Here is a 20,997-nt window from a genome sequence, read left to right on the forward strand (position 1 = left end):
CAGGCGTCTCGGGCAGCCGAAATCTCTGCCGAGAGGCGACACATCCTACCGGAGAGCTCCTACTGCTCTAACTAGAGCGTTAGGGCAAAAATCGCAAAGCCTGGGGAAACGGGCGCATCTTAGAGCTGCTGGGGCCGGTGGTATTTTCTTACCCTCATGGGTTTGCGGGGGAGGCTTGGCCTGTTTGGTCCAAAGCCTAGTGGAGAGATGCGAGGGAGGTGCAGCTTGGAAAGACAGGAAAGGCACCCCAGGAGAGGGTGTATGAAGGTAGCAGGAGCTGATTAACTTTCTTCCTACAGTCTTGCTGGACTGCTTAGTCTATGTCCTGAAAGGTGGACTTGATTTTCATGGTTTTTTCGCTTTCCCTAACTCTACTTTTCCAGGAATCTATCCTTCTTGAGAGGAGGAAATGACCAAGTTCCAGGTGAGTTGGGGTTTCTCTTTTCTGAGAATGGAAATAACCTTTCTTTCTTGGGAAGGACATCAGCATTAATTGAGTGCGTATCTGGTGTCAGGTCCTGTCTTGGTTGTGTGGTTTTTTTATTTATTGTCCGACTTCAGTGTGAGACATACATTATTTTATAAATATGGGTGTAGGAACATTAAGATACTAAGAGCATATAGCTGTCAAATGATGTCACTAGAGTCTGCACAGATAATCTGCTGACTTTAAATTCCACCTCAGTTTTCAGTGTACCACTCTGCTTCCATGAATTTGGCCCACTCCCCAGAGCACTGGGCTATGCTCTTTTATTGAAAGACTCCACACAGCATCTTTGTCTGGCCCTGTCTCTCAAAGCATGCCTTTTCCTGCCAGGCATTTCACACACATTGAAAGTCATTCAAAGCTGTTACATGCTCAGTCCAGTGCTAAGTGGTCTCAGGAAAACAAATAGAATTATAAACTACGGTGCTGGGCTTCCCTGGTGGCGCAGTGGTTGAGAGTCCGCCTACCGATGCAGGGGACACGGGTTCGTGCCCCCGTCCGGGAAGATCCCACATGCCGTGGAGCCTGTGCGTCTGGAGCCTGTGCTCTGCAACGGGAGAGGCCACAACAGTGAGAGGCCCGTGTACCGATAAAAAAAAAAAAAAAAAAAAAAAAACTACGGTGCTATTCTTCATGAGCAGGTGATGTATATGGAAAAAGGTATGCACATTACCAGTAATCATTTATTAAACCTGAATGAGTTATCAAAGACATGAGAAAATTTGTTACATAACAACACCGTAATTAACATATCACTCCCAGAAATGCTCCTCAACCAGGCTGTGCATCAGAATTATCTGTGGTGTTCTTTTAAGAATTAAAGGTTCCTAGGCACCATTCCCCTAGACCTACTAAAAGGAGAATTTCACTTTTTTATCCCTTTGACCTTTTGTACATCCAAAGATTTATTGCATTTATTGTGAAATACTTCTCTACATGCTTGGCAAAAACAATCCTCACATCCATAGGAAGACAGCATGAGCTCTTATAAAAATCGGTTTGTTGAGAGGACAGTAAGCTGCTTCAAGGTACTGAAAGCATGACATCTCTGTGCCTTGAAAATAATTGAGAACATCAGCAGAGATTGACATAAGTAAGACCCTGTGCTCTTTTTATTTTCCTTCTCTTCTTTCTCTTCCCTAATGAAGATTATTCACGGTGATGAAGTGGGGGATTGCTAGTATAGTGAAATTTTGAGATTCTGGCATATGTTAATAATTTTTTTAATTTAAATAAAGGACTTCATTCCACCAGTACTTACTGTTTTCTGTGTACCAGGAGTTCTTTGAGTCTGCTGAAAGGCAGGAGTCCCATTTAACCCCCCTCTCCCTCTGTGACCTTGGATAAGTCACTTCACAGTTATGAACCTTAGTTTTCTCATCTTTAAAATGAGAGTGCTGAGTTTGATGATCTCAAGTTTTATTTCATTATTTAAATTGAATGTGAATTTATAAATATTTACCATTTAGATTTTGAGTCAGTTGTGTTAGTTGCTGAGGATTTAAAGATTAGTTGAGTGTTGCGTCTATCCCTGAGAATCTTATAGCCAATTTGGGAGACAAATTTAATAGCTATAGTAGAAGTATATGCAAGATACTGTGAGATCTTTGAGAAGGAGACATTTAACATATCCTTATGCTTCAGAAAGGAGGTTGTTGATTGTCCTGAAACTGAAATGGATGGGATGATGGGAGAAATATAAGTCAGGGCAGGAGCAACATGTAAAGGGCTCTTCTAGACTAGAGCATGACATTCGGATGACTACAGGTAATCCAGGGTGATGACAGCTCCTGTCCATCACTGCCTTCTGGATCACTGTTTCCTGCCCCTAAGTAAATTGTTGGATCTAGCGGGGCTGGGCTCTGGAAAGGAAGTGCTAAGCTATGTGATACATGTAGTTTCGAGGAGTTTGACATTTACATTAGTACAGAAACTACTATCCTGTAGCCTTATACTTTGGGTGGCCTTCAGGATACTGAGTCCATTCACCCACAGGAAGCACAAGTTCCACCTTGGGGTGACTGAATAGCTCCACTGGTACCTGGGGAGATTATTCATTATTCAGATTCTTTCATTTCCAACTTTGTCTTGCTTTAGCAAGACTACTGTTTCCTCTTTTTCCTTTCCCCTGACACACTGAGTCCTCTAATTTGGTCCACTGTCATACCATTTCTCATCTTAGAATTTTCAGCCTACTACAAAGTTGGTAGTCCATCAACATAACCTTTCTGTTTTCAGCATGGAATTCTCCCTACCACTTTATCTGTGGGATCTTAAAAAATTAATAACTCTTGACTGTCCGATCCTTGGATTGAAACATGACAAAACTTGTATTTTGAAAATTTGGTAAAGAGTTATTGTGGCCTAGCTAAGAAATGAGGGCCTTTCCTAGAATAGTAGGAGCAGAGATAAGAAGAAGTAACATGCTGGAGGGAGATTTAGGAGATAGAATTGACAAGAAGTGGTTTGATTATGGTCACGGTAGGAAAGGAGTCTTAGACATCTCAGATGACAAGGTGGAAGATGGATTAAAAAATAGAAGAAAGATCTTTGATGGACTTGAATCTCAGAAGGAAAGGAAGGATTCCATCTAGAATGTGCAAGGAGAGGTTAGCCATGGACAGAAAGAAACCTGTTGTCTCTGAAAAGATAATGTCCAAAAGAGGAGTAGCTAATCTGACTGCTGATACTCCCCAGCCCTGTTTTCCTAACAGATGTGTTTACGCCTCTAAGGCCGCAGCCTCTGCTGCTGCTGCTTCTTTGCCCCACCTTTGCACAGGGCCTTGCAGCCTTCTCTAGTCCAACCTCATCCCGCTTCCTCAGACACAGTGGAGACTGACCTTTAGAGGAGAGCCTGGGAGGAAACAGCTGCTTCTCCTTTGTTGACTAGTGGGGTAGAGTCGCTCCTGCCGGGGGACCTGGTTGTCCTCAGTTTCCTGAGGAGGGTGTGGGTGGTGCCCCTTCAGGCTGAGGCCTTTGGTGTCAGCACTTCTGAAGGTTACTGGGTACTCCCCTGGCCCCAAGTTGAACTGCTGCTTTGGGCTTCACTGGCTCTCAGTTGTTTTGTGTATATTCCATCCTCTGCTTTTCAGAGTGTGGCCTGCAGACTGGTGCCAGCCAACAAACTGCTTGTTACCAGTCTATAAAGATGTAAGGACAGGGCTTCCCTGGTGGCGCAGTGGTTGAGAGTCCGCCTGCCGATGCAGGGGACATGGGTTTGTGCCTCGGTACGGGAAGATCCCACATGCCACAGAGCAGCTGGGCCCGTGAGCCATGGCCACTGAGCTTGTGCGTCCGGAGCCTATGCTCCGCAACGGGAGAGGCCACAACAGAGAGGCCCACGTACTGCAAAAAAAAAAAAAAAAAAAAAGGTATAAGGACAGAAATTGAGTTTTTTTTAATTTTATATCTGTTGAATCTAATTTTAAAAATTGGCATTGGTATTTTATATGTCTGCATTCTTATTTTCTAGTAACTTTTTAGAAAATGTATTTTTAAAAATATGTCTGTGACATGTTAGAAAATATCTTAAAAGAAACTGGTCCTTCACCAGAGGTAGTTCAAGAAGTGTTGCTCCATCAATAGAACCTTGGAGGGAACCAGACTCACTGTGAGGTTAACTAAATAAGTACTTGGACTCTTTTTACATGCCAGGCCCTGCTTGAGGCCTTGGGGATGCAGCCATGAACAAATCAGGCAGCCTCTGTTCTTGGGGAACTTAGTAGGGAGAGACAGACTGTAAATAAGAAAGAAAATGTATAGATTAGAAAATGAGATAAGGCATAAGTACAAAGATGATAAAACAGGGAGAAGTGATGGTTACTGGATGCTCCCATGGATTAGTCAGTCAAGGAAATGCTTCTCTGAGGTGGCAGCGGTTCAACTGAGATCTGAATGATGTAAAGAAAGAACATTCTGGGCAGAGGGGATAGCCAGTGCAAAGGCCGTAAGTGGGATGAGTTTGATGTGGTCACAGGGGCCAGGTGACTTGTGAGGGAGGAGGGACTCAGGCTGAGATTGGAGAATTGACAGGACCCCAGTCTGCAAGGCCTTGCAGGCCAAGATGAAGAGCCTGGATTTTACTCGGTGTCCATGGAAACACCTTTGGGGAGTTTCATGCCTTGAGTGGTATGTGTTTTGAAAGATCACCCAGGCTGCTGTGTGGAAAATCCATCACGTCGGGGAGCAAGAGATACAAATTTAGGAGGTTAGTGCAGGTGGAGAGTTAATGAAGGCTGGGACTTGTAATGATAACAGTGCAAGGTGAAAAGAAATGGGTAGCTTCAGATATGTTTCAGAGGCAGAGTTGAGAGGACTTGGTGATGGATAAAACATGAGGAAGTGAAAAGAGAATCAAAATGACTTCCAGGATTTTGGCTTGAGCAATTGGGTGCGTCGTGTGGCTCTTTACTAAAATGGGGACAACAAGGGAAGACCAGATACTGATGGAGATTGTTGGGAGCAAGAATTCTGTTTGGGGCTTGGTGAGTCTTAAGTGCCTTTTAGCCATCCAAGTGTAGATGTAGGTGGGAAATTGGAGCCTGGAGTTGAGGAGAAAGGTTAGGGCTAGAGGTATATGGGAATACCTAAGGAGAATATTTTTTGGTTGTGTGTAAATGTGCTATTTTTATTTCTTCCAGGAATGGTCAACTACTTAGTTTAGAAGAAGAAAGGACATATGATTTATATGACTAGGGAAAAAATTGAGATCAGAAGTGTACTTTGGCTGAGAGGAAAAAAGAGGAAGGATCAAAGGATGGTGGTCTTGATAAAGCAGATGTCATGGAGGAGGAAGAGGAGAAAAAATAGGAAGATGTTTTTAAGGTGTGAATTTTGAGATATTAATATATTTCAAAAGAACAGTGGTCCAAATAGTGAAATGGCCCTAATTATGGTTGTTGAGGCAGAGATCATTGGCATTAAAGAGATTAAGAGGGACTTCCCTGGTGGCGCCGTGGTTAAGAATCCGCCTGCCGATGCAGGGGACATGGGTTCGAGCCCTGGTCTGGGAAGATCCCACATGCCACGGAGCGGCTGGGCCCATGAGCCATGGCCACTGAGCCTGCGCTCTAGAGCCTGCGAGCCACAATTACTGAAGCCTGCGCGCCTAGAGCCCATGGTCTGCAACAAGAGAAGCCACCGCAATGAGAAGCCCGCGCACTGCAATGAAGAGTAGCCCCTGCTCGTTGCAACTAGAGAAAGCCTGCCTGCAGCAACGAAGACCCAACGCAGCCAAAAAAAAAAAAAAAACAGAGAGAGATTAAGAAATGTGAGGTTAGCGTGTTGGGTAATTTGTTCTCATGAGTGTTGAGGTTGTCAGGATAACAGTAGGAATGGGGCGGAAAGGACAACTCAGCAGTGACCATGATATGACACTGATAAGGAGAGATTCAGTAGTTGGATAGCTTGAGCTTGGGTGAGTTGTGGGCAGGAGGGGAAGTATTGGGAAGGAAGTAGCAAAGGAGATGAGAAAGGAAAGGTTTTCCATCCAAACTTGGATCACCCCGATCCTTGAACTGCACACTTCCTCCTCTTCCAGTGCTCCCAACCTCACCTTCCTTCTGGGGCATTTGTGCAGATGGTTGTCAGTTGAGGAGGAATGTGCTTCATCTTTTAGGAACCAGTAACCTTCAAGGATGTCTCTGGATTTCACCGAGGAGGAGTGGGGTTGCTGGACCCTGCTCAGAGGAAGCTGCACACAGCTGTGATGCTGGAAAACTACAGTCACTTGGTCTCAGTGGGTAAGAACATGAACCTGGACACCAGTGCACTGCAGTCTCTGTTTCTTCCATTTTAAATATCATTTGGGCTTGGGCCCCGGGAGCTGTAATTCAGGAATCAGCTTCCTAATTTCTTTTTGGCAGAAAAGGATGTTTCTGATTATTCTAAGCAGCTAAAGAACTTTACTTGGTAAGAATTGGAGAATGGTAACCTTACTGAGTTGTCCAAGAAACCATACCTCGTCCATCACTTATAAGCCAGAGTTTGGGACTGAATTTTTTTTCCCCCCACACAGTCACCCAATCCCTGTGTGTTTCTCAGATGTGCTCTCTCAGTTGGAGCAAGTTGAAGATCATTATATAATGGAGAATTCTCCATGCCCATTATCTTTAGTTCCTGATGTAAAGCCTCTAAACTCCCCACCTGGCTTTCAAGGCCCTTCATGCCCTGCTTTTACCTATAGAGCATTATTCTCTGCTGCCCCAATGTCACCCTCCTTTCCAGCTAAGCCTGTTTCCCTGAGGTCCTCTATGTTTCCTTGTTCTGGGACCTTTGATTACCATGCTCTGGTTTCTGGTTACTTTTGTCTGTTAAGATTTTATTTGAACTCCATTACCTGTGTGAAATCTTTGACTACCCCTCCCTTTCGACCTCCTTCTTTTCTCAGAACTTTCAATTTATATCTCACACAGGCTCAGACCTGATTACATATTATTTTATATGCTTTTATTTTCACCATTGGATCTGCAAGTCTGATTTATTTTCTTGTTTCCAGCCAGGTTTCTGGAGGGAAAGCAATACTTCTGCTGCTATATGTACATAGTCAAGATATAAAAATTGACTGCTGTAGAGTTTAGCAGCAAAGAAATATGTCTTACAGTCTTGTAAAAGAGGCATTATGGTAAACACAGTATGTTACTATAAATAAATTCAGTAAGTCCTATGAAGGACAGAGAATTATGCTCTGAGAATGAAGGCATGGGATGGGACAAGGGTGAAGTATGTATTGTTGAGACTTTCAAGGAAAGCTTCTGAAGTGATATTTAAACTGAGTTCCAAAGGATTAATGGGCATTAAACAGGTGACTGGGTAGGGGAAGAATATTCCAGGCAAGAGAATAGTGCGAGGGAAGACCCGAAGACCTAAAAGAAGGAGTGTGGCTAGAATACAGGGAGCATCTGGGAAGAATAGAGTGTGGCCTGGCTCATTCATGGCATTAAAGGCATGGGTAAAAAATGTGAATTTGTGTTGAGTTCAGTGAGAAGCCATTAGAACAATGAAATGGTATGAACTGATTTACCCAGGATCACTGGGACTGCTTTATAGACTGGTTTGCAGAGAGGCAAAAGTGAAGTAGGATCTATGCTTACAGTTTCAGGCTCTGCTCTAGGTTTTCCTATTTCTTTGATATAAAATTGAACATAGTTTTCCAACATTTTTTTATGCAAGTAAGATATAAAAATCATAAAATTCAAAGAACACAGATGAAGATTATGAAGTAAAATCACTAATAATAGCTTGTGTATCCATTTTTTCTGTGTTCTCCATGTATGCATTTTACAAATACGTGTTAAAATTTTATGAGGTTATACTGTATGTATTTTTCATCTGGGTGTTTTACATCATATGTCTTAGAGATCTTTGTTACATCATATTAACTCCCTGTAAAAGGACCCCTTTTCTCATTACATCAGCATTGTCTTCTACTATTACATACTCATTCTTGATAATATTTAAATATTTTAAAAAACAGTTATCACAAGATTTCACTACTGCTTATAAAACCTACCATTAATACAGTTCCTCCTCCACTGATTTTCATAGACCTGTCATTTCTGCAGCCGTTCCCAAGTATTGTGAAGCAGGGATGTTGAAGCAGTGTCCTTTGGCCATTTAATAACTTCAGCCCACCCCCTGATTTAACTGCTCCAAACTGCACAGCTTTTCTCAGTGTTATTTTTTTCCTTTTTCTTTTTGCCACTACTTTTAAAATTTGCAAACTGTGCACAAAAAGTAATACATTCACCTAGGTAAAACAAATCCTATTGAAAGGCTTATAATACAAACCAGTCTCCCTGCTCTGCTGCTCTTCATGCCACAGAGTGGCTTCTCAAAGCACTCAGTTTGAATCCTTTCACTTGTTCCTTATGGCATTTGCCTTCATGTTTACAAATATGCTCATGCAGTTACTTATTTTCCTTTTTTTAAAGAATAAATGCACTCACATTTTTAAGAAAAGAAGCATTAAAATATGCACAATGTTACTTGCAGCTATGCCTAAAAAAGCCGGGAAAAAATGTACACTGAGGATTTTGGACAAGCTGGAGAAGGGCAGAAAACAAATTTTACATGAGTAGCAAAGAAAAGATTTGCAAATGTACTAAATGTTTTTTAATGATTAAAGTTATACTATAAAAATAAAAGCAAATTAAAAGGTGCACAATGAAAACTTTCTTTCATGCCCTTGACTCCACTCTACCCAGGTTCTGGTCATTTGCTGTCACAAACTGTCTGCAGTGACTAAATCTTGAGCAAGTATCACTTCACAGCTGTGCCAGGAAATCTGAAGAATAAAACCCCCAAGCTGGACTGCTGAGTGCATGCATTTGTGATTTTGATACATAATTGTTAAAATGTCCTTCTGGGGGGGAGGGTGATACCAATTTACACTTACAAGCTGTGTCACCATGCTTTGGGTTTTTTCCAGTGTTAACAGGTAGAAAATGGCACCTCATTATAGTCTGAATTTATTATATTATGGTATACTGCAATTTTTTTCAGTTTATCAATATTTAATATTTTGTATTGACTTCTTTATATCATAGATGAAGATTTAGCTCTTTTACATTATTTCTCCCAACATGCCCATCTTTCCAAGAATTTGTCAGTCGCATCAGTGATTAATGCTTAGTTGCTTTGACTTCATAATTCTTGTTCCTGCAGAGTCAAACAGTATAATATGATTACAGTTCCTTTTGTTTGTTTGTTTTTTCCCTTTCCTAAAACTAATACTTGCTTTTTACGATATATTTTATTTGGGGTTTTTTCCTTTCCATTCTGTTTTACAGAGTTTTGGTTGATTTGGTTAATTATTGTTTTTTTTTTATATATCAACGATTGATTCAGCTTGTCTGTTTTCTTGCCTTCTTTGCTCACTGCTGTTTATTGTATATCATCTTATTCTTAAAGTAATTTAAAAATTTTTTGCTACAGTACATTGCTGAATAATTGTTTCAGTAATTGTTTAAATCCTTTCTAATCTGACAAAGTGTCTATTCCTCCCACTGAAATGTTTGATTGGCTGGGTATAGAATGGAATGCTAATTTCACAATCACTTTACCTCCAAAATTAGAAGATATTGCTCAGTTGACTTGAGGTATACAATATTGCTGTTTAGTAGTTCATTGTCAATATAATTCTCATTTATATTTGCACATAACCTGGCTTTTCTGTCTGGATGCTTTTAGCATTTTCTGGGTTTGTTTGGGTTTTTTTTCCTTGACGTCCTGAGGTTTCACATTTAGTGACCTCTGAATCTTGAATTCTAGAAAACATTTTTTTCGTGTTAGTTCTTTGATCATTTCTTTCCCTTCCTTCTACCTCCACTATATTCATCGAACTCCTAAAAGATGGGCTTTTAACTTTTATCTTTGCATCTGTCTACCCTTTACTCTTCATTCCAGGAGTACCCCTCAATCTTCCACCTTAGCCGGATGTTCGTTTTGCTCTTCAGCCCATCTAGATTGCAGGCCTTAGAATCAGACTGCCTGACACCTGGTAGCTATGACACAAGTTACTTGATCATTTCAACCTTGGTTTCTTCTGGTGTCCTAATAGTTCCTCTCACATGAGATCATGCAACCAGTATCTGAGTGCTTCAGATGAGCATAGTAGATCTTAAATATTATGATTATCATCTTTTTCAATCCTTTCATTAATTTAGAAGAATTCTGATTATTCTTCATAGCAGTGTGTTTATATTTTATTATTAGATTGTCCCGTTTTTTTTAGATGTGATATCCCCTCAGATTTCTCTGGGATTTTAATTATGAACCTTTTAAATTCTATTTCCTCTGTTTGTTGAGTTTGTGTCTCTATTGATGTTAGTTTTCTACATTTTTTTTTTGTCTCCTTATGTTTTCTCAATTGTCTTTCCCCCCCCCCCAGCCCCAAAAGTCTTATGTTCACAGTATGATACTGGAGTGTACATCCTCAGCTGATGCTCAACCCTTTTTGGTGCATGCGTGTTCTACTTACAGGGGACACCTCTGCTGACTGGGCTTGGGATGGATCTAATAAGAATCCAGATGGTGAGTGATGTAGACCCTTTTTTTTTGAGGTTACCTCTTCAGACCAGTAAGTTATCTGGGACATGCCCTGCTTCAGTCTCCAGCTCTGGGGTGTCCTCCTTGTCAGAAATTCCACTTCACAGGTTTTCTTGAGGCTTTATCCTGGGTACATGTGGAGTCAGTTGCTTCTTTTTGTACCTCAATCCTGTCATTGTACAGGTGTGGCATTACCTCAGCTTCTGCTGCCCTCTTCAGCCCAAATAATACTATTAGGAGTCCTTGTTTGGTGGACAATTTATTTTGTTTTTGAAGCTTTATATGAGGCCACTACCCTTAGCCTCCCAGTATTTCATTTTTTGTGGGGAAGAGGGTCGTTGGGAGAGTGGTGCTGCAGCAACTAGTTGAGCCATTAGAAATGCTTAACATGATTTGATAAACCTCTTTCCAGAATAAACCTCTGTTACTTCATAATTGTTGATTCTGAGCTTGGAATTTCTAGGACTTCTTGAGAATTTCTCCTACTTCTTTAGGAGGCTTTTTCTTTACATAATTTGAGCTGTGCATTTGTTTTTTTTCTACTTTCTCCATTAGACCTCATCCATCTGCTCTTTATCACTAGGAGTTCCCCAGCATTCTAGTGATGACAACCTTTCTTTTTTTCCCAAGACTATTGTGTTTTTGTTTTTGTTTTTTTGTCATTTCAGTGTAATATGAGGATCTTCACGCTAATTGTTTTGACTAACATACATACCACAGATCTTCCTTGACTTACAATGGGGTTACATTCCCATAATCCCATTGTAAATTGCAAATAGTGTTAAGTCAAAAATGCATTTAATACACCTAATCTACCGAACACCATAGCTTAGCCTAACCTACCTTAATCATGCTCAGAACACTTAAATTAGCCTACAGTTGGGCAAAATCATCTAACACAAAGCCTATTTTATAATAGTGTTGAATATCTCCTGAAGTTTATTGCATACTATACTGAAAATGAAAAACAGAATGGTTATAGGCATATTGCTTGGAGCTGTGGCTGCTGCCATTCCCCAGCATCATGAGAGAGTATTGTCCAGCATATCGCTAGCCCAGGAAAAGATCAAAATTCAGAGTACTGTTTCTACTAAATGCACATCGCTTTCACACCACCATAAAGTCAAGAAATCGTAAGTCAAGCCATCGTAAGTCAGGGACTGTCTACAGTAAGTCTAAAATCTGTATTCCTAGCACAGTTCTCTCCCAGGAGTTCCAGACCCATGTATCTCACTGCTTACTGAACAGTGCAAGAATGTTCCACCAACACCACAAATTAAACAAGTCAGATTCTGAGTTTGTTATCTGTCACCCTTCCCCACTCCAGCCTTGGAGATTGATTCCCTATGTTATGGTATAGTACCCCCATACCTAAGTCACTCAAGGAACTTGAGGATCATGCTTGGTGCCTCCTTTCACTTTTGAGTTTAATCAGTCGTCATGTGATTTAGAATGAATCTCTCCCTTTCTCTCCGTAACTATCCTCCTTATCACTTTTCTTCTGATTCACTACAGCAGCGCTCTCTCTCTCTGCCTTAAAGTCTTGCTCATTTCTGATGGTGTTTATAATCAAAGTCAGTCGTTTAATACCCAGTTGTAATCCTTTAATAGCTTTACATCTCGGAGGGGTCTCTGAGTACACACCAAGCCCTTTGAACATGTCATATTTTCTCTCCACATTTCACTTTATTTTTTTCCTTACATTTGCTCCCAGAAATCTTCCCCGAGGTTTGAGCTGAATGCCCCTCCTCTGTGCTCCCGTGACTGGCTGCGCATGCATCTGTGGTAGCACTTACGTGCTATTGTTGACCTATTTGTCCTTCTTCCCAGTAGACTCTAGTGTGTCAAGCAAAAGGATTTCTATTTTCTTCTTTGTATCCCCAGCACCTATTAGATTACCAATTAAATGCAAATTTAATTAAAATAAAATGAAGTAAAGTGAAATGAAATGTGGCAAGGATGTGGGACCCATAGCCTTCTGCAGGGCTGGGATATGAATACTTTTATTGGCTTTACTTAAAAGCAGAGACAAGATTTCTGTCATATGTACCCATGCCCTCTCCCTTCCTGACATTAACCCAAAGGACATGACTATATGGACAAGACTGAACTTTTTGCTAGCTACCTTAGGCACTGCAGTTCTGAAATCTTGAAATCTACCCTTTGTCTGTTATCATTGAATTCTCTTTGTTCCCTAGGAGACTTGAATGAAAATTCTGTGGAGAATCAACAGAAAGGACTTAGGTTATCTCTTACCTGAATAGCTTTCCTCCTGGCAAATATTGGAAGAGATGTCCAGTACAATAACTGGGAGTCAGGATTAAATTGTGAATCTTCAGTGTACAGGAACCCTGAACTAGATGTTCCCCCTTGTCAAAAGTGGGGAGAAGCATCTTCTCATATTTCCAAAAACAAAAGCAGTTTGGTGACTCTTCAGAGTGATTATTTAACAAACATGGAAAGTGAAGAATATTTGTCTTTGAAAGTCCCAAGCCAAATGGCCACACAGGACTCCTCAGTGACGTTCTGTAAGAATGAGCCCCAAGATCCTCAGGAAAGCAAAAGTCTGTTTGTAACTGAAGAAAGCACTGAGAGGAAAATCTCAGAGAGCAAAAGTCCTCCCATCAACCACTGTTCAGAGAACCTTCAAAATAAACTTGTGTCTGATGTAAAAGAAGTGGTCTCGCCCTCATTCAGAGGTGAGACAATATGCCAGATTGGCCAGTCGAAAGATTCCCTGGATCCCTTTGACTGTAAACACAAGGACATTTGTGGTTGGAAATCATGGGTGATCAGTCGTAGTCATCAGAGAGCTCATACAGAGGAGAAGCCCTGCACCCATTATGACTGTGGGAAAATACGTACCACCAGCCCAGGTGGTCACCCAGGTGAGAAAATCCACACTGCTGAGAAACTATACAGATGTAGTCAGTGTGGTAGGGACTTCAGTGAGCGCTCAGAGCTAGTCCTTCATCAGAGGGACCACACTGAAGAAAAGCCCTACAGATGTGATCAGTGTGGGAAGGGCTTCACGAGAAGCTCAAGTCTCCTCATCCACCGCGAAGTCCATGCAGATGAGAAGCCTTATAAGTGCGACAAGTGTGGGAAGGGCTTCACGAGGAGTTCAAGTCTGCTCATTCATCACTCAGTCCACACAGGCGAGAAGCCTTACAAATGTGACAAGTGCGGGAAGGGCTTTACTCAGAGCTCCAAACTACACATCCACCAGCGAGTGCACACTGGAGAGAAGCCCTATGAGTGCGGGGAGTGTGGTATGAGCTTCAGTCAGCGCTCCAACCTGCACATCCACCAGCGCATCCATACGGGGGAGAGGCCCTACAAGTGTGGAGAGTGTGGGAAGGGCTTCAGTCAGAGTTCAAACCTTCACATCCACCGATGCTCACACACAGGGGAGAAGCCTTACCAGTGCTATGAGTGTGGGAAGGGCTTCAGCCAGAGCTCAGACCTCCGCATCCACCTCAGAGTCCACACTGGGGAGAAGCCCTATCACTGCGGCAAGTGCGGGAAGGGATTCAGCCAGAGCTCCAAACTCCTCATCCACCAGAGAGTCCACACTGGAGAGAAGCCCTACGAGTGCAGCAAGTGCGGGAAGGGCTTCAGCCAGAGCTCCAACCTCCACATCCACCAGCGGGTCCACAGGAAAGATCCCCATTGAATGAGGTCTTCAATCGCATGCTTGTACTCTAAAGACTTAAACATTTTTAACATCACGCTTAGTTTTATATTCTCAGGATATAGTAAGGGTTATTCAGATAATTTCCCTCACTGGAAAATCATTCATTTAAAGTATTTAACTACCAAGCACTTTGTTATGCTACACAGTGAATTGATTGCCCTTGTTCCTCAGATGGGTAGAGTGAAAACGTCTGTACTTTGCTGTTCAGCCAGTGTTACTAGAACTACATATCCTACCCAGCATTTTTAAGTGCAAGAACCTTATATTTCTCCAAGCAGAACATGTTTCCTTTGTTCACATTCTGAGAAATTGGAACTTTGGCTTCTCTTCAAATCACGTGCCTTGTGTTTTCCTATTTCCTTCCAGCCCTGAGTAGCCCTCTCTAAATTCTGGTTATACAATATGTTAGTTTTAGGTTGAGGGAGTGGTTGGAGATATAATGGGCATGGGAATCTGTTATTGCACACACATACTACAGCCTGTGGCCTCACAAGAATGTGGAGAAGAGCTACTCGTGCAGTACACCCCACACACTACAGGATGTGGGACCCCTCCCCCCCCCACAAGGCAACTGCTCAAGAACGTAAGTAGTTCTTTTTCCTGGGCACAGCTAGTCTGTTGGGGGTGCTTCCAGGTCTTGCCATCTCAGATGACACCCCCACCAAATTAAAGCCAAGTAGGGTACCATGTTGAAACATGTTAAATGAAGTTGAAATATATTTAAATGTATTTAATTTGTCTCTCAACACTGAACCTCTCTTATTCCCTTAAATTTCTTCGCCATCCATGTTCTGAACCAAACAAAGGAGTCAGGAGAGAGAGTTCTGATATTTTTCTCTTCAGACTTAACTTGTTTTAATATTTGATATACCCCCAAAAAGTCATTTGTTTTTGCAGCATTGTTATTGAACCACACTTGGGTCTGCTTGCCCATGCACAATAAAGCCAATCTACTTACACTGGGTTGTGAAGGAAGTGCACCATTTATTGCAGGGCACCAAACAAGGGGTCCAAGCAGCTAGTGCTCAAAAGGCCTAAACTCCCTGATGGCTTTCAGGGAAAGATTTTAAAAGGGTGAGGAAGGGGGGACTGGGGTACACGATCAGCTCGTGGACATTCTTCTGATTGGTTGGTGGTGAGTCAACATCGTCAACCTTCTGTTTCCATCCTGTCTGGGGTCTAATTGCTTGTGGGCAGCATACAGTTAACTTCTTCCACCTGGTGGCAGATTCAGTATCTGCAAAACAGCTCAAAGGACATTGCTCAGAATATTATCTATAGCCCTTCAGGAGGAACTATAGGTCCTTGACTTTATTTAATGGCTAAACTATTGTTATTTCGTCTTGCTTGACTGTTTTCCTTTTCTTTCTGCATTTTCTCAGTTCTCTGATTAAATTTACTCGTTGGAACTCTGAGAAGGCTTGGAGAGTATGTTTGGGATGACCAGGCTTAAAATATGCACATATAATTCACTTGGGGTGTGGAGCTAGGACACCGCAAAGGGTTAAGCTAAAACAAGAAGTTAAAACAAGAAGCTTGTGCAACAGTTGAGAGAAACGTGATTGGAAATACATAACTAGAGTGGAAGTTACTGTACAATGAACTCCTAATTGCAGCCCTGATTTTCTAAACAATGACTGATGATTCCCCAAGCAGTGCTCAGGAGGCTGCCCAGTCACATATTTCAGTTATCCACCAATGACTAATATCCATACATGAAAAATGGTGGGGGGGGGATATGGATGCAATATTTATTACCTTGAAAAGGTGGGGTTGTAACTGGTTTATCCTGAAGGTAACCTGAAGCAGTTAACTGGACATAGATAACAGGGAAGTGACATGTTAACTTAGGGGAAATGTAGTTAATCTCAAAGAAGGAATGGAGGAGGGCCACAGATTGAGACTTGCCTTCCTTCAAGAGATAGTCCCAGAATATTTGACTCCAACTCAGAGCAGCCCACATGGAATGGTTAGGGTGGTGACCCAGCATCTGCCCTTCGGCATTGTGTAATACACTCACTTGTTTGGATACCATAAGATGGCATCACGAGTGATGTGATTCTGCTTCAGTGACCTCTAGAATGATGAATGCCTCCCAGTTTCTCCTCCCCTTATAAGATTAGATCTGAGCATCTGTTCTGGATTTGACTTGTTTATCATATATGTCTTCTAATTGGCTGATGTATATAATCTATCTGGGACTTGGAATCAAATAAGATCACAAGAATCCATGTGCACTGAGACCAGAGGGTAGATTTGAAGTCCAAGTTTCAAATGCGTATAAATTAGCCTGTTTTTCCAAGTCTCCTTTTATACATACCTTAAGTTATCAATGTTTTTAATTATGGTTAGCTTTTACTGTTCTCTTTTAAGCATTACCTTCCTTAATACAACTGAAATGTGATCAGAGTCCTTGGGAAGCATTTCACTGATTGTAGTAAGGCAGTCTGGGGTAAAAAATTAGAAAAAGAGACTTTTGCATGAAAATGCAGGAAGAACAACAGGGGATGTGTCACATTTCATCAGATCTTAAAGATGCCAGTGGACTGACAAAGAGAAAACACTTTGTTAATTTTTAAGACACACACACCCCAGTTTCAGAGATGTGAAAATGAAAAAAAAAAGGATATGTTGCAAAATGGTTACTTTTCAGAATTCAAGGGTTGCCCTAGGATTGATCCTTTACCAGTACTTGACTTGAACAAAGAGCTTTGGAAATTCAAGAATTGTATTCAATTGATAATTCTAACACTAACTTAGCAAAGAATCTAGGTTACAGATTACTTGTTGAGTACTTGAGACAATTTTACAATTCTTAAAATTCTTACCGGGCTTCCCTGGTGGCGCAGTGGTTAAGAGTCCGCCTGCCAATGCAGGGGACACGGGGTCGTGCCCCGGTCCAGGGGGATCTCACATGCTGTGGAGCAGCTGGGCCCGTGGGCCATGGCTGCTGGGCCTGCGTGTCCGGAACCTGTGCTCCGCGGTGGGAGAGGCCATGGCAGTGAGAGGCCCGCGTACCGCAAAAAAAAAAAAAAAAAACTCAAACAGTTTCGGACCACCCAGCCTGTGCTTCGCAACGGGAGAGGCCACAACAGTGAGAGGCCCGTGTACTGCAAAAAAAAAAAAACATGAAAAAAAAATGTCTTACCTATTCGGTAGGTGCTATTTACTTTCTGTGTGGATCATTTAAGATCTTAAAGTCAAAATACTGGTGAATATGTGATCACTACTTGTAGTCACACTTCTAAATTATAACCTTTTTAATTCTTCCTGTCTCATCCCCCACCCTGATAGCCAGAGTTAGGGGATAAAATATGGACGTTCACTTTTGCAGCTCCATGACCTTTCTCACTGTACTTTCATTGAAAAGAAAGGCACATAACAGCATGGAGGGCAAGGCTGAACCGTAGGTAATGAGGACCAGGAAAAGTCCAAAGCAACATGCCCGAAGTAGTTGCGAGAGTAAAACTGACATTGAGTTGGTACCTGAGAGCAGGTGATACCAACAAGTAGGTTCAAGAGGTAGAGCTGGGAAAAGCTAAGATATAGGGAGTGTGTGGCAACTGATCGGCAGGGGCTATGAAAATCATTCAGGGTTTAGTCAGCTAAGCAAAATGCTTAAGGGGAAAGGACTAGAAAGTGTGCTTTTGTTAAACATCTCTCTGGACAGTATTAAAATCCTAGAAAGTTTTTACATTTATAATACCACAGCAATAAAGAGAACAGATGAAAAACCACCAGTAAATACGAGGTCTCAATAAAAATTTGAAATATGGAAGGAGGACAGCTACTGTATCAGAGCAGAAGCAGAGACCATTTATACTACTTGCATTAAGGACAAGAAGGAACCAGCTTGGCTCCAGACTCAGAAATGCTTAATACTGTGGAGGACAGGAGTGAGACATGAAGGGAAAGCAGTGAAATTAGTGGCTAGTCGTATACAGGACATTCCCCTCTTTCCATACACACTTGCCCTCCTCCGCAACCCCTGTGAATTGTCAACCAGGGACTTACCCTCCAGCAAGAGATGGGAAATTTCTTCTCTGTAGAAATGGCCCTGTTGAATGGCCCCTACAGACCTGTACTTTGACTTTTGTGAATCCAACAGCAAAGCAGTTATCTTCTAGCTCCAATACATTTATAACAGGGCTTCAAAATTCATGAAATAAAAACATGAAATAGCTGTAGGCAGTTTATCAATTATAGTTAGATATTTCAACACTCAGGTAATTGATAGCACAAATGGACAGAAAATGACTGTCAACTAACTCAGCATTTATAGAATACTCCAACAACAGCATAATACACATTCTTTTCAAGTGCACATAATTCGGGCTATAAAACAAGTTTCAAACGATTTAAAAGAATGGAAATCATACAAGGTATATTCTAGCACCAGAACAGAATTAAATTAGAAATTGCTAACAGAAAGATACCTGAAGAGTCACCAAACATTTGGAAATTAATGGCTCCTAAATGTGCCATGGGGTAAAGAGGAGGTAACAGTGAAAATCTGAAAATATTTTGAACTGAATGAATATATAAAACTTTGTGGGATGCAGCTAAAGCAGCATGGAATTTTATTAATAATTATGTCAATAAATTCAGCAACTTAGTTGAAATAGAAAAAGTCCTTGAAAGGTACAACTACCCAAGTTCACTCAAGAAGAAAAAGAAAACCTGACTAGCCCTATTTAAACGATTTGTAGCTGACAACTTTCCCACAAAAACAAGTACAGGCCAGATGGCACAAGTGAATTCTACCAAACATTTACGGAAGACCTAGTAACAACTTACACCGACTCTTCTAGGAATAAACATTTTCCAACTTATTTTACGAGTCAACATTACCCACATACCAAAGCCAGACAAAGACATCACAAGAAAAGAAAATCATAGATCAATAACTCTCATGAACATAGATGCAAAAATTCTTTTAAAAAATAGCAAATTGAAACTTCTAATCTATAAAAGATGGTAATGGATCGTGCTCAAATAGGATTTATCCTAGAAATGCAAGGTTGCTTTAGCATTCAAAATCAATGTATTTCATTATATTAACATACTAAAAAAGAAAAACCATATCTTTATAATGTAGAAAAAGCATTTGAAAAAATTCAACACATTCATGATTTAAAACTGTCAATTAATTAGGAATTAAAGGAATTATCCTTAATCTAATAAAGGGCATTTATGGAAGAACATATATCTGACATCATATTTTATGGTGAAATAAAGAGCAGTTTCCTCCTAAGACTGGGAACAAGGCAAAGATGTCTACTCACCACTTGTAGTCAACATTGTCCCAGATGTTTAGCCTGTGCAACAAGGCAATAAAAAGAAAAGACGCCCACCCTCCGCACACCTTGTGCTGCCGTCCCAGTGTTACCAAATCAGGTCTGGATGCTTGCTGCTCAGAAATCAATACTCAAGAGAGACAAATGTTGGTAGAAAGGAAAGTTGCTTTTAATCAGAATGCTGGGGAGATGGTGGACTCCCCAAAAACCACCTCCCAAGATTCTGCTCAGCCATGAGAAGTTCTTAAAGGGAAAAGGTAAGTAATCTCAGTTAGTCCTTGAGATAGGAGGTCAGAGGCATCGCCATCCCCCACTGCATGCAGGCTTGTCATGCAGGCTTGTTGACTTCTTGTGATCTTTCTTTCAATACTGTCTTGTTCACACAGTTCATTCGCAAGATTACTGAAGGGGAAGCTAGGGAAGAGATCGGGTCATGTGTTAATTACTTATTCATTTCTACTTCTTTGATCTATGGAAAGAACCAACAGATTAGGCAAGGTATTATGTGATCAATAGGGCCAGAGATGAGTAGAAGCATTGGGGCACCTGGTTTAAGGTTAGTGACAAGATAAAAGTGGCCTCTGGCAGAGAGCTCTTTCTGGCAGAGAGCTACGGGCAGAACAAGCTACAATTATTTTGATGCCCACAAAGATACAGATTATTATGAGCAACAGTGTTAATCCCGTTCTCTTAAGGCCAAGTTCTTGAAATTGTGCTAGCCATAGATCTAGTACTTTTTTATAAATAAGAGGCAGGGGATATGGAGGGGCCTTTGTCCTTGGCAGGGCGATGGGGGTGGGTGCAGGGTTCTGCTCAGTTCCACCAGTGCATGCTGCACACCGGCAGGAGCTAGGTTTGAGGCAACTAGGCTGCGCCTGAGGTTCTGGGCAAGCAGACAGGGCCATGGCCTTGCTGGCTCCAAAAGGGGCACAGAGACCTAGACACAGGAAGGGAGAATGCATGTGTCAGTGGAGACAGAGATTGGAGTTATGCAGCTGTAAGCCAAGGAACACCAAGGATGGAGAGCCACCACCAGAAGCTGAGAGAAAGGCATGGAAGAGATTCTCCCCGTGAGTCTTCAGAGACTGCATGGCCCTGCTGACATCTTGATTTCAGACTTCTAATCACCAGAACTGGAAGAATAACTCCTATTATTTTAACCCACCCAGTTCGTGGTACTTTGTTACTGCAGCCCTGGAAAACGAATATACAGACCTTCAAAAGTGGCCCTGAGACAACTGACTTTTCCATTTGCAAAAAAAAATGAAAGTAGATCACTAATTTATACCATTAAAAAAAAAATTCCAGGGTTTCCCTCGTGGCACAGTGGTTGAGAGTCCACCTGCCAATGCAGGGGACACGGGTTCGTGCCCCGATTCAGGAAGATCCCACATGCCGCGGAGCGGCTGGGCCCGTGAGCCATGGCCGATGAGCCTGCGCGTCCGGAGCCTGTGCTCCGCAACGGGAGA

At 41.7% G+C, this 20,997-nt stretch overlaps 1 protein-coding gene across 1 annotated transcript; it reads left to right on the forward strand.

Annotated features, from left to right (window-relative positions):
- The first annotated feature begins 12,825 nt into the window (after nucleotides 1-12,825).
- ZNF239 (zinc finger protein 239) lies at nucleotides 12,826-14,210 on the forward strand. Its single transcript, XM_007472086.1, is given in 2 exon segments — nucleotides 12,826-12,865; nucleotides 12,868-14,210. Coding segments are annotated over 2 exon segments (1,383 nt in total).
- The last annotated feature ends 6,787 nt before the right edge of the window (nucleotides 14,211-20,997 follow it).

Source organism: Lipotes vexillifer, unplaced genomic scaffold, assembly GCF_000442215.2.
Source record: "Lipotes vexillifer unplaced genomic scaffold, Lipotes_vexillifer_v1.1 scaffold375, whole genome shotgun sequence".
Lineage (NCBI taxonomy): Eukaryota > Metazoa > Chordata > Mammalia > Artiodactyla > Lipotidae > Lipotes > Lipotes vexillifer.